The sequence below is a fragment of the Martes martes genome (genome assembly GCF_963455335.1).
Source record: "Martes martes genome assembly, chromosome: X".
In the NCBI taxonomy this organism is placed as follows: domain Eukaryota; kingdom Metazoa; phylum Chordata; class Mammalia; order Carnivora; family Mustelidae; genus Martes; species Martes martes.
The window spans coordinates 56327158-56339191 of record NC_137897.1 but is presented as its reverse complement, the minus strand read 5'-3'; the positions used below and the strand labels follow the sequence as shown (position 1 = coordinate 56339191).

General features: G+C 57.8%; 1 protein-coding gene and 1 pseudogene across 2 annotated transcripts; both read left to right on the top strand.

Moving 5' to 3' along the window:
- Positions 1–2059: 2059 nt before the first annotated feature.
- LOC308337135 (uncharacterized protein CXorf49 homolog) lies at positions 2060–5720 on the top strand (the record flags this gene model as incomplete). Its single annotated transcript, XM_080795169.1, has 5 exons — positions 2060–3376; positions 3938–4094; positions 4662–4741; positions 5020–5065; positions 5680–5720. 5 exons carry the CDS (start codon positions 2060–2062, stop codon positions 5718–5720), a joined length of 1641 nt encoding a protein of 546 aa, XP_080651295.1.
- Positions 5721–10030: 4310 nt separating this feature from the next.
- Positions 10031–10306, top strand: LOC308337106 (large ribosomal subunit protein eL43-like; annotated as a pseudogene). Its single transcript has one exon. The product of its transcript is annotated as a large ribosomal subunit protein eL43-like (transcript).
- The last annotated feature ends 1728 nt before the right edge of the window (positions 10307–12034 follow it).

The window sequence follows — 12034 nt, the reverse complement described above, 5'->3', positions numbered from 1 at the left end:
CCAGGCCTCTCTTGGGGATCAGCCAGAGTAGGATGCGGGAAGGAGAGGCAAGGGGCAGAGAGAAGAGCATGAATGGGAAAGAGGAAGGAAAAGCACGGAAGGAATGGAGGGCCCTTGGAGTAGGGGTTGGGTGGCAAGCAAGGGAAATTCTAATAGGCTGGGACCTCACAGAAGCCAAGGGAGAGAGGGACCACTCCCCAGATGTCAGGACTGCTCAGCTCAGAGAAGCTGGGAACCCGCAGTGTCAGGAAAATCTGAGAGACCACTGGCGCCCCACCCCCACCCCCACCGCTACCACCACTGTTAGGCCTACTTAGCTGTGCCTTGCTCCAGACCTCTCCACGTTCTTGTACCTACACCTCTACCTAGTCTCAATATAGGAGTGGTTGGTGGTTTTCAATTCATTTCATTATTTACCAATGTGTGTCCAGCTCCACTGACCTCCAAATTGCTCTATTCAGTCACGAGGGTGCTTTGAAATCTGTGAACGTGGCCTCTCGCGTTCCTTTCGACTGCCGCCTTTCCCGTCCTCCGGATGCACACTTCCCATTGCTTGCATCCCTCTTCTCACTGCTGGGAACCTGGAGTGTTCCCAGTTTTTCTCATCACCAACGTCCTAGCGCACGTGTCCTTCCTTACCCACTGCGTGAACGAGCGAGTCTCCAGAAGAAGTACCGGGCAGCAGATTTGCTGGATGGTAGGCAGGGAATGTGGGTCTTCTCCGCTTTAAGGTTTTCCGCTCAAAGCGAGCACTCTGCCCCCAAACTGCGTGCTTTTGATCCTGCCAGGGGTCCCAGCAATCCTAATGACCTTGGGCCAGTGGCTCAACCTCTCAGTGCCCGTTTCCTTCCCTGCAAGAGTACGGTAATCGTGGGTACCTCAACCCTACGCGTGTCTTGTGGGTGCGTGACTAGTTAACTACAGCGCTTACGTGAGCGCCGGGCATGTAGCACCTATTGTATAAGTTGCTTTGCATCGATTCTGCCAAATACCCTCCCAAAAGGCTGCCCTGGGCCCCCACCCCCACCCCCACCCCCACCCCCAGCGGTGGGCAAAAGCACCGGTTTGCTCACAACCACTGCCACCCTTGGAATGGTTCAGCTCTTTGATCGTCCCAAGTCCAGATTGTGAACACCGATTCGAGGTTTTAGTTCACACCTCCGGCATTGGTGATGGTGAGCATCTTTTGGTGCCTGCACTGGCCGCTGGGATTCCCTCTTTTTGTGAACTGCCTCGGAGAGGAGGAGGGGCCGGCAGGAGGCAGGCAAAGCCCGGCCTGTGCACCAGACCTGCCTGCCAATACAGTTCCCGGAGCAGAGAGTCACGGACCAACTTGATGGTCCATCGTGGTCGAGTGGTTGCGACAAAGACTGAAAGGCCCGTAAATATGACATCGTTTGCTCTCGGGCCCTTCGCAGGGAAAGTATGCCCGCCTCCCGCCCCCCATCCCCTGATCGGTGACTGCGGGCTTCCCGTGCCCAGCTTCCCATTGGGTCCTAAGTGCCACTGTGGAAAACAGGCCGGCGAATCCTCTGTGCGCTCCGTGCCTCACCTCTGTCCCGACCTTTCGTCCCCAAGACCCGGGAGACAGGTGCTACCGCACCCGGCTCGGTGGATGGAGAGACAGAAAGAAGCTCAGAGCGGTGACTCCAAGTGGAAAGCAGGTTCTGGCCAAGGGAGGCGGGACCAGAAGAGCCCGAAGCAACGCCAGGACTCACGGACACCCAACGTCCGCCCGCTGCAGGGCAAACCAACGGCGCTCGACCCCATTGGTTAGGGCCTCGAGGGGCGGGCCAACAAGGGGCGCGCTGGTTGGTGGGGGGCCGACCAATGAGGAAGCCGCCGCAGTCCCGTCGGAGGCGCGCGCAAGCCACACGTTGTTTGAGGCGATCTCGAGCGGTTCAACGCCACGCCGCGTGGCGTGGAGCCTGTGGTGAGGGCCCGCGTCGCCCGGACGCCGAGCGACTCCCGCCGCCCCTCAGGCGCCCTCGCCTCTCACCCGTCGCGCCGGGACCAGGGCGGTCGTCTCCCTCAAAGCCTGCTGCGCGGCGTCGCCGGCATGAGCACTCCGGATGAGGGGTCTGTCTGGGGAGCGGGCTTCGGCCCCGAGGGCGGGGAGCAGGCCGGCATCGGCCCCGGGGCCCCGCGGGCCCCGCGAGCCCCGGGGCTAGGTCTGGATGTGGGCCCGCCGCGGAGCGGCGAGGGCGAGGGCGGGTTCGCAGACGCCGAGGGCTTCGAGTCCGAGCGGGAAGTGCTGGAAGCGGGAGGGCCGGTGCTGTGGGGCCGCGAAGGCCGCCCCGGCTCCCCGGCCGACGACAAGGGGGACGCCCTGGACTACGCAGCCCACGTGGCTGACGAGTCCGCGGCGGACATCGTGCAGCAGCTGACAGACCGCGACGCCCTGGGCCTGCGGAGAAACCCGTCCCCCGAGAGCTGCGCGGCCGAAGCGTCGGGCGGTTGGGCGGGCCTCGACGCGGGGCCCAGTGGGCGAGGCGCGCTCGGCCTGGGCCGCGTGGAGTCGCAGCCGCCTTCCGCCGCCAGGCTGCGCGTGGCTGGGCCCGAGGGCGGCCGGGCCTGGGGGAACCCGAGAAGAGGCGCTAAGAGCAGGGCGAATGCCAGGGCGGATCGCCAGCGGCCCGCCGCCGCCGCCGCCGCCGAAGGCCTGGGCGCCCCGCTGCCTTCCGACCCCGAGTCCTCCGATGAGTTCGGGGAGATACAGCTGATGAGGGTGAGCATTTACTCCAGAGAAGGAGGCCAGGCCAAGCCCAGCAGCCCCGAGGATCCCGGGGACACACCCAGACACTCGAATTTCCGCGTCAGGGAGAATTTCCTGCACGTGCCGGGCCCTTTCCTGACCTCGGCTCCCCGAGGATTCACTTCGGTTGTGGAGAGGCAGGCCATCGGAGAGCTGGACATGCCCTCCTCCAAGAAAATGCAAAGTGTGGTCTGGGGGAAGGGGGAGAGCAGGCCCACCTACCGGGGAGCTACTGCTGTTGCTGCTACTGCTCCTGCTGCTGCTGCTGCTGCTGCTGCTGCTGCTGCAGGCGGCTTGCCCCAGGCCACCTCTAGGAGGAAGGTGACCCAGGAGAAGAAATCCCTAGGGGGCCCCTCAAGAGTCGCCTCGGGGAAAAGCTTTCCTTCCTGGGGGCAGAGAGTCTCGGCAGCTCCCCTGGAACCGGCCACCTTCCCCCCAATCTCTGGTGTCCCGCTGCTTGGCAAGTCCAAGAAGCATGCCGTGGGCCCTTGGGGAATCAAACAGCCCAAGCACACGGGGGCCGGGAAGAAATCGGTGGCCAGGAGGACACGGGAGGCGGAGGTGGTGGCGTCGGCAGGAGAAGGCACTGACTCAAGCAGAGACGCATTCCCAAAGGGCCAGGTGAGTAGGCCATGCTCCTCCTCTCTCGGTGCCCTTCCTCTCCCCCTGCCCCTCCCGCTCTGCCCACTTCTTTACCCATGCTGCCTCTGTCCCTACTTCAGGGGTTGCCGTGGGTGCCCCTGGGTCATTGGGATCACTGGGAGGGCAGATCGGCTCGAGGGTCGTTTTCACAGGGACGGGTAATAACCTGGGGTAGCACTGCGTGTGAGCCCGGCACCGTTCTGAACCCTTGGCACGTTTCCTGCCTCCTTCCCCCAGAGAGGGGTCTGGATGAAGGGAGGACTGGTAGCTGATTGGAAGCCAGGAACCCTTCAAAGTTTGGACCACGACCCTTCAGGCTTTAGCTGCCTGGGCTTTGTCAGTGGCCTACTCGTCTCCCTGGCTCAGCCCTGCCTCCTGGCCCCGGGCTGATTGAGGGAGAAGGTGCCAGCCAGATCGGCCTCTGAGTTCCCTTGCCCATTCCCTGCCTCACCCCAGCTCTTATACACACGTGGGGACACCTACACACACACCCCCACACACACATCCCAAGTCCAGATGGGTGAGAAATTTTTCTTTTAGTTTCCAAAACAGAGGCCAGGGCCATCTTGTTTGTGCATGCATCGTGGAGAATGCAGCACTGGCGACCTCCAGGCCAGAGCCCCCCAAGTTCCCGGAAGCTCGGAACCCTTGGCCCCGAGCCAGGGAGACGTCCTGCCCAGAGGGCCTGCACCCTCCGGTGAGTCTTGTGGGTGTCAGAGGAGTGCGGGGGAGAGGGGAGGAGGAGGGAAACCTCTGGCTCTGGCTCTGGCTCTGGCTCTGGCTCTGGCTGTGCTGGGGGCTCAGCTCTGCGCCCCGCCTCCCCGGGCAGCTTCTCGCACAGGACATGGGGTGTGGACAGGATCGGCCTTAAGCCGCGTCCTCCCCCACGTGGGGTTTGTGCAGCAGGGGTGATGCGTGGCAGTGCCCCAAACTGCGGCCCCGGACACAGCCTTTCAGCAGCACAGAGCCTTTCTTCTGATGAGTCCTGTTTGGGCGCCTTGCTCCTGCCAGGGGCTGGCTGTGGCTGCCGCTCTGGGAGAGTCCGGGCCAGAGCCACGGTCCCTGGGGCCCACCCTCAAGGATGGGCTGGCTGCCCCTGAGGGACAGGGGGGACGGGTCCAGAGAGAAGGTTGGAGCCGCTGGTGGAGCAGCGGGCCACTGGTTGCCAGCAGAGGGTGGTGCTGCCTCACGTTGGACCCTGCTGAGGCCCTTTGCACCTCCCTGGGGGCCTTGGAAGCTGGATTTGATGTTCTTTCCCTCTCAGGTGACCAGGAGCCACTTGACCAGCCCCCAAGGCCAGAGAGGCAGCAGCAGCCGCCAGCTGGTGCACGGGACTGTCCTCGGGTAATGCTTCCTGTGGCTCCTAGAAAGGCAGGCCCAAACTAGAGGGTGGGATCCGGGTCCAGGCTAGACTGACCTGGATGCCCCCCCGCCGCCCCTGCTCACCCCGATCTGCTTGCCACAGAGGGAAGGTGCTGCCTTTCCACTGAGGAGCCTGTGGGGGTCAGGCCACTGGGCCTGGGGATGTAGTACCCGCGGGAGAGGGGGAGGTGGAGGAGAGAGGAAGCCAGAGGATACATACTAATGGTTTCTCTCTCTGTGTCTGCTGTCTGCCGGCCTAGTGTCTCGTGCTACAGAGAGAAATAGACGATCTTAAAGAGCAGCTTGGTATGAGGAACCTCTGGCTGGGGCCGGGCTGGGGCAGAGGCAGGCTGCGGGGTAGGGTGGGGATCCCCAGGGCAGGACCCGGGATGGGCTGCAGGTGCAGGCGGCCTCCCAGGGACCACCGTTCCTGTGGGGAGGAGACCCTGGCAGACCTGGCCTGGGAGCCTACAGTGCGTGTGCAGCTAGGTGTGCGCACAGGCGGTTCAGTCCTGCCTCGCCTTTGTGGCCCCTCTGCCGGCGGGAACAGGTCGCACAGGTCTCCCTCCTTTAGGACATTTGCAGATGCCGCCTTGATTTTCCCTTTAACAGTTCCTTGGTATGGCTTGCAAGGCGTGTGTGTGTGTGTGTGTGTGTGTGTGTGTGTGTGTGTGTTGTTGGCCGAGTCTGACTGAGTCGGATGTGCCCCAAAGCTGGAGAAGTACCGGCACATCGCGTTCCCTTAGAGGACGTGTCCATAGTGAATGGAGGTGGTGGGTGAGTGAGTCAGGCCCGCACTCGTGGGTTGGGGGCTGGAGGGGGTTTCAGGTTGCAGGGTAGGCGGTTCCCCACGGGGACAGGGGGACGGGCTCCTCTCTCCCCACGTCTGGAGGGTCTGCTTACGCCTGTCTCTGTTTCAGCGGCCATGCGGTCCCTGACTGACAAGTTCCAGAGCCTTTGAAGTGAGTGTTACACACTCCATTCCCCTCTGCACCCTGGCAGCCCGTGCAGCAGGGCGGGGGCTGGCCCTGGCTTGCTGCTCCTCCCTGAGCCTGCTCTGTCGGACAGGTTGAGCCCAGCATCTCTGCGCACAGGTTGAGCCCAGCATCTCTGCGCACGAGGAGCAGCTGGTGCCTTTGGAGCCAGGGAGCTGCGGCCAAGCCGGTTCCCTCCTGTTCGACCTCAGCCAAGATTTCCTCTCCCTGTTCTTTTGCCCCCCTCCCCAGCCCCATTCACAGCAGTTTCAAATTAAAGTACCTCTCAGGTCTGTGGTCTGCCCTCTCTGTGGGGTGAGGGGGCTGGGCCGGGCAGTGGGGAGGGGTGGGAGAGGGGAGGGGAGGGGCGGGGCAGGGAGCTGCTCCCTGTCCCAGCCTTTGCCAGAACAGGACCTCCTGGGTCCTGTGGTAGGCCTTCTCCTTGTGGGGAGAGTGGGTGGGCCTGTGCTGGGTGCCCCCTCTGGGGTCTGCGTGGGCTCTGTCTGGCCACCTGAGCATTTGCTCCCTTTCCCCCCGCAGGTCCCCTTCAGGTTCTTCCCTCATGTCCCCCTCTTTTTGAGTCGGGGCGGGGGGTGGGGTGTGTGCTTCCCGTTCATCCCCTGCCCCCGACCCCTCCCCCTTCAGCAGGAACTCAGGACCCCTGCCAGAGCTGCAGCCCCCCTTCCCTTCCCTCCTTGGGATCGCTGTCCTGCTCCTCCCAGCCCCCCTGCTCTGCTGTCTGAGCGTCCTTGATCACTCCTCCCGTGGCTTGTGGCTTTCCCTCGCTGGCCCTCCCTGCCCCTGGGCTTCAGCAGGCATTAGAAAGCACAGCTGAGCTCCTCTTGGCCCTTCCTGGGCCCAGCGCCCTCTGCGGAGTCCTTCCCTCCCTCTGGTGCCACACCACGCACAAGGACCACTGGCGCGGGAACTGGCGCACCCTCCCCTCTCCTCTTTAGCCCTGGGCCTTGAGGCTGGGTTTCCAACCCTGTCGCTTCTCCCTCCTTGGGTTCAGTGGCGGGTTGGAGGCAGAAGTCACAGCCCGGTGGGCTTGTCGAGCAGGTACGGGGAACCCGTACAGGGAGGTAAGGGAACCGGGCAGAAAAGCACAGGTTCGTCTCTGGGCTGGAGGTGGGCGCGATGAGGCTTGTGGGGGCTCTGGGCCGACCAGGGGCAAAGGGCCCGCCAGCAGCCAGAAACGGATGGGCTAGCCACCGGAGCTCTCCCTTCCCTCCTGTCCAAATCACCTCACCCCCTCCTCCAGCCTGGTCGTCTCCGGTCCCTTGGTTGCAAAGTGGCCATCCCCTTCTATGGCAAGGGTGCGTGACGGGTCTCGATGTGCCCGCGTAGTCCTCTTCCAATGCTGTTCGACCTCCACCATGACCCAGATTTTTCTGGAGGCGCTATTTCCGTGTCGCCACTCAGGCTCCCCGACTGCTCCTTCAGGTCACAGGAGATTTAGCCCGGACTCCGTGTTCACGTCGCCCTCGCTGGTGGGCAGGGATGGCTTCCTTCCTTCAGCCGGGGCCCAGAGCTGTGCTGGCCTGAGACTCGGAGGGTCAGATCTGGGTCTGAGTGAGGTGAGGGTCGCCTCTGCCAGACCAGACACCCTTCCCCAGAGACCGGGTGTTTCGGGCACAGAAAGCGGGCTGGGGGTTGCACAGAAAGCGGGCTGGGGGTTTCGATGGTCATGGTTGGTGTGTGTATTGGGGTGTGTGTGTGTGTGTGTGTGTGTGTGTGTGTGAGAGAGAGAGAGAGAGAGAGAGAGAGAGAGAATAAAATTAATCGGGGATAAGATAATCTCCGTGGAGGGAGAGCGAGGTGATTCAGGGTGTAAGGGAAGGGAGACTGTGGTCAAGGGCCTGCGAGGGATTGATCGAGCGGAAGCAAGGGGCGGCTCTACCTTTCAGGGGGTGCCGTTAAATGCCTATAACTGGAGGGAAATGACGTGGAAGTCCCCAGAGCCCCGGATAGGGTGCGGGGGTGCTCAGTGTCACGGGCCCCCAGAGGAGGCTGTGGATCCGACTCTGTGATCCTCTGAGGTCTGAGCCCTCCCGGGTGTGTTGAAGGAAGGACAGTGGGAGGGAAGGCTACCTCGGAGTGGCCGGGGCGGGCCTCAGCTTAGCAGCAGGGAGCTCGCTCCGGAGACTGCTCTGCCAGGAGCTAACGGGGGCAAGGGCAGGATGGGCACAGTGAGGATGGGAAGTAGAGACTGGCTTCCCCGTGGAGAACTGGGCCGACTTGGTTCCCCCCTTGCGCCCTCTTCTCAGCCTGCCTTCCCTCGCAGGTCTGTGCCCCCAACTCAGGTGGCCAGACCATCCCACACCGGGTGGGACAAGCACAGACCTCAGCCTGGGGAAGCACATCCGTGGGACTCGGTCCTGTCCTTCCAAACCCCTCACTTGAGAAGGTGGGCCTGGTTGCTGGGGCTCCGGCCTTCACCCGGACCCCGTGGTTCTCTCTTGGCGGGGTAACACGGTGCGCTGTCGTCTGCGGGAATGTGTTTGGGAGAGACCTTCTGGCTGGGGTGTCCGCGGGCCTTCGCGTGGTCAAGTTGTGAGTGGGGAGAAGTCCAGCACCCACAGCGCCCCCGAGGGCACAGAGCCATGGTGGCCAGCGCCAGGAAGGGGAGAGTGGGTCGAGGATGGTCTGGTCACAGTCCTGGCTGACTAGTTTTGCCAGCCTCCCTTCTATCGTCTGAGCACACCATCTCTGTTCCATATTCAGACCGCATAGCCGCAGTCATGTTGCTGTAAACACGTGCATCACAGGCTGTGGCTCGGCACCTTCCCATCCCAGGGGGAAGTGAGTGGCAGATGGTGAGGCACAGATTAAGGGAGTACGTGTGGGCCCCAGGGGAAAGGAGGAGGTGGGTCCCCTGCCCTTATTTAGTGCCCCTTTCGGTTTCCCCTTCACGTCTCCTCTGCAGCCAGGGAGGCAGTGGCGACTGGCCTGGGGAGCCCTAGGCCCCGTCCTGCCTCGTTCTGCTGCCTGTCCAGGCCCCCGGCGGATGCCTCCCTCTCCACCTCCTCCAGCACCACCTCCAGCACCACCTCCAGCACCAGCACCACTGGCCACCCTTTCTCTGCCAACGCTTGGGGGGGATGGGCACACCCAAGGAGGGCAGGAGGGGGTGCGCACCAGAGACGGCGCTGGGCGTGGAGGGCACAGCCATGGTCCCCAAAGATGTCCACGTCCTAATTCCTGGAATCGGCTCATATGTTACCTTGCACGGCAGCGGTGGGGTGCTACTCAGCTACATTCTGGGTGCTACTCAGCTGGCCTTAAGGGGGGGAGACTCTCGCCCGTGTTCGCTGGGTTTGGCTCCCCCGCACAGTGTGGGTGTCAGGGTGATCATGCGACCTGTTACCTGCATGATCCCCCCGGGCACCATCGGCATCACTAGAGGGTGCTCAGCGGCCCTGGGCTCCTGTCAGGTTGGAATCCTAGTAACTACCGCTCAGATTTAGAGAATTTTTTTTTTTTTTAGATTTTATTTATTTGCCAGAGAGAGAGAGAGAGAGAGTACACACAAGCAGGCAGAGAGGCAGGCAGAGGCAGCGAGAGAAGCAGGCTCCCTGCTGAGCAAGGAACCCGATGCGGGACTCGATCCCAGGACCCTGGGATCATGACCTGAGCCGAAGGCAGCGGCTTAACCAACTGAGCCACCCAGGCGTCCTAGAGAATTTTTGACAGTAAGTTGAAACCCTCCTTCTGCCCCATGCCAGTCACTTGTCTCCCCAGTTTTCTTGAGGTGACTGCTGTCCTGACTTTTCCACTTTCTTTTACATGATAACAAGTGCTATTTAGTAAGGAACCTTTACAAACATAAAATAAATTACAGGAATTTGTTAATTATATTTATGAAACACCATATGTATACACGATTGTAGAAAGCCTGCAATCTGACAAGTGAATAGAAAGATATTAAGCCGTGTAACTACTGCCTGGCTGAGGAATGGTACATGGCACCTCCAGACCTGCCATATGTGTGGGTCCCTTTCTGTGAAGGACATGTGCAAAGTCTGCATACCATAGGATTCTATCTTTTTTTTGTGACATTCTTACAAAGTCCAAACCATAGGGACAGACAACAGATCAGTGGTTGCCAGTGACTGGGGTTGAGAGAAGGGGTTTACCTCTCAGAGCCCTTCGGGATTGGCGGGTGATGAAAATTTTGTAGTCTGTGGTCGTGGTTCCCTAACAGTATGGGTTTGGAAGGACTCAGAGACCTTAACGCAAATTCTATCTCCATAATCTAGAACTTTGCTCTCTGGGCTCAGACCTAGTTTGCAACAACATGGCTAAATGCACCAAGAAGGTTGGAACTGCGGGTAAATACGGGACCTGTTACGGTGCCTCCCTCAGGAAAATGCTGTAGATTGAAATAAAGCAGCATGCTAAGTACACTTGCTCCTTTTGTGGCAAAACCAAGATGAGAAGACGAGCTGTGGGGATCTGGCACTGTGGCTCCTGCATGAAAACCATTGCTGGTGTTGCCGGCACGTACAATACCACTTCTGCAGTCACAGTAAATTTGGCCATCATAAGGCTGAAGGAGTTGAAAGAGCAGTAGAAGCTCCAGCATTTGAGACACTGCTAGCCTATAATAAATGGGTTACTTCATGTAACAAAATTACTTCAGCTTGTTGTTAAATTTATGAATTAGATCTTCTGATTTGTGTTGCATTAATTTTTCTTTCTCAAAAGACTCCGAAATTAAAAATCCTCTAATTTAAAAAAATAATCTTGAACTTTTAAAAAATTGTGAAAAATACATTACGACCTGATACTGTATCCCACCAATTATTTTTCTGAATTTGAGGTTCACAATGATCTCCTATAATTTGTGAATGTGGAATATTGTAGCAATTTATTTTCTGAAGTTAAATCAAGTTTGTGTGTCTGGGATGGATCCGGTTTCATCATAGCGGCTTCTGGTTTCCTTCTTATATTCTGTAGAATTCAGTTTGCTAATATTCTGTTACTGATTCTTGCTTCTTTATCATGAGTGTGTGATTGATCAGTGATTTTCCTTTTTCAACTTGTCCTTGACAGGATTTAATATCCAGGTTATTGTATCCTCAAAATGTTTTGCAGAGCATCCTTCATTTTCCCGTTTTTTATGAATTCATGTCACATTAAAAATGTTTCTGCCAAAAAAAAAAAAGTTTTTGCTTAAAGTATTTGTCCAAAGTCAATGGAGGAGCCTGAATTTTTAAAAAACATTTTTATTTATTTAATTGCTAGAGAGAGAGACAGCGAGAGAGGGAACATGAGCAAGGGCAGAGGGAGAGGGAGAAGCAGGCTCCCCACTCTGCAGGGAGCCCGACGCAGGGCTTGATCCCACATGACCTGAGCTGAAAGCAGATGCCTAACAACTGAGCTATCCACGCGCCCTGAACCTGGATTTTTTTTTAAAAGCTTTTTACTAGTGATATATTTCTGTATGGCTATAGAACAATTCAGGTTGGCTATTCCTTTTTGAGTGACTTTTGGCAAGTTATTTTTTTCTAGATATTGGTCACCTTTTTCTGAGTTTGCAAACTAATAGACATAAAATGGCATTTAATGTCTTCTTTTTCCTCAAATTTTACTTTTTTTAGAAAAGATTTTATTTACTTATTTGACAGTGAGAGAGGGAACACATGCAGGGGGAGAGGGAGAAGCAGGCTTCCTGCTGAGCAGGGAGACTGATGCGGGGCTTGATCCCAGGACCCTGGGATCAGGACCTGAGATGAAGGCAAACGCTTAACAACTGAGCCACCCAGGTGCCCCCAAATTTTGCTTTTGAAAATGTCTCTTTTACAGATAATTGCAAGAAAATTGCAAGGAACACTTATATATCCTTCACCTGGATTTACCCGTTATTATTTGTCACATATGTCATTTTCTGTCCCTCCCCTCTGTGTGTGTGTTTTAAATGTTTCATGAATCATTTGAGTTACTTGAAGAAATTATGGTTTATTGTCCCTAAATACACAACATATATTTCTTTTTTATTCTTTTTTAGAGATTTTATTTATTTATTTGACAGAGGGAGAGATCACAAGTACACAGAGAGACAGGCAGAGAGAGGGGGAAGCAGGCCCCCTGCTGAGCAGAGAGCACGATGCGGGGTTCGATCCCAAGACCCTGGGATCCTGACCTGAGCCGAAGGCAGAGGCTTAACCCACTGAGCCACCCAGGTGCCCCACAACGCACATTTCTTAAGGAAAATTGTGATCTGCTACAAAGTCTTAATGCAGATATCACACTCTGAAAATTTAATTTTGAGACATTATAATACCTAGTTTAGATTCTC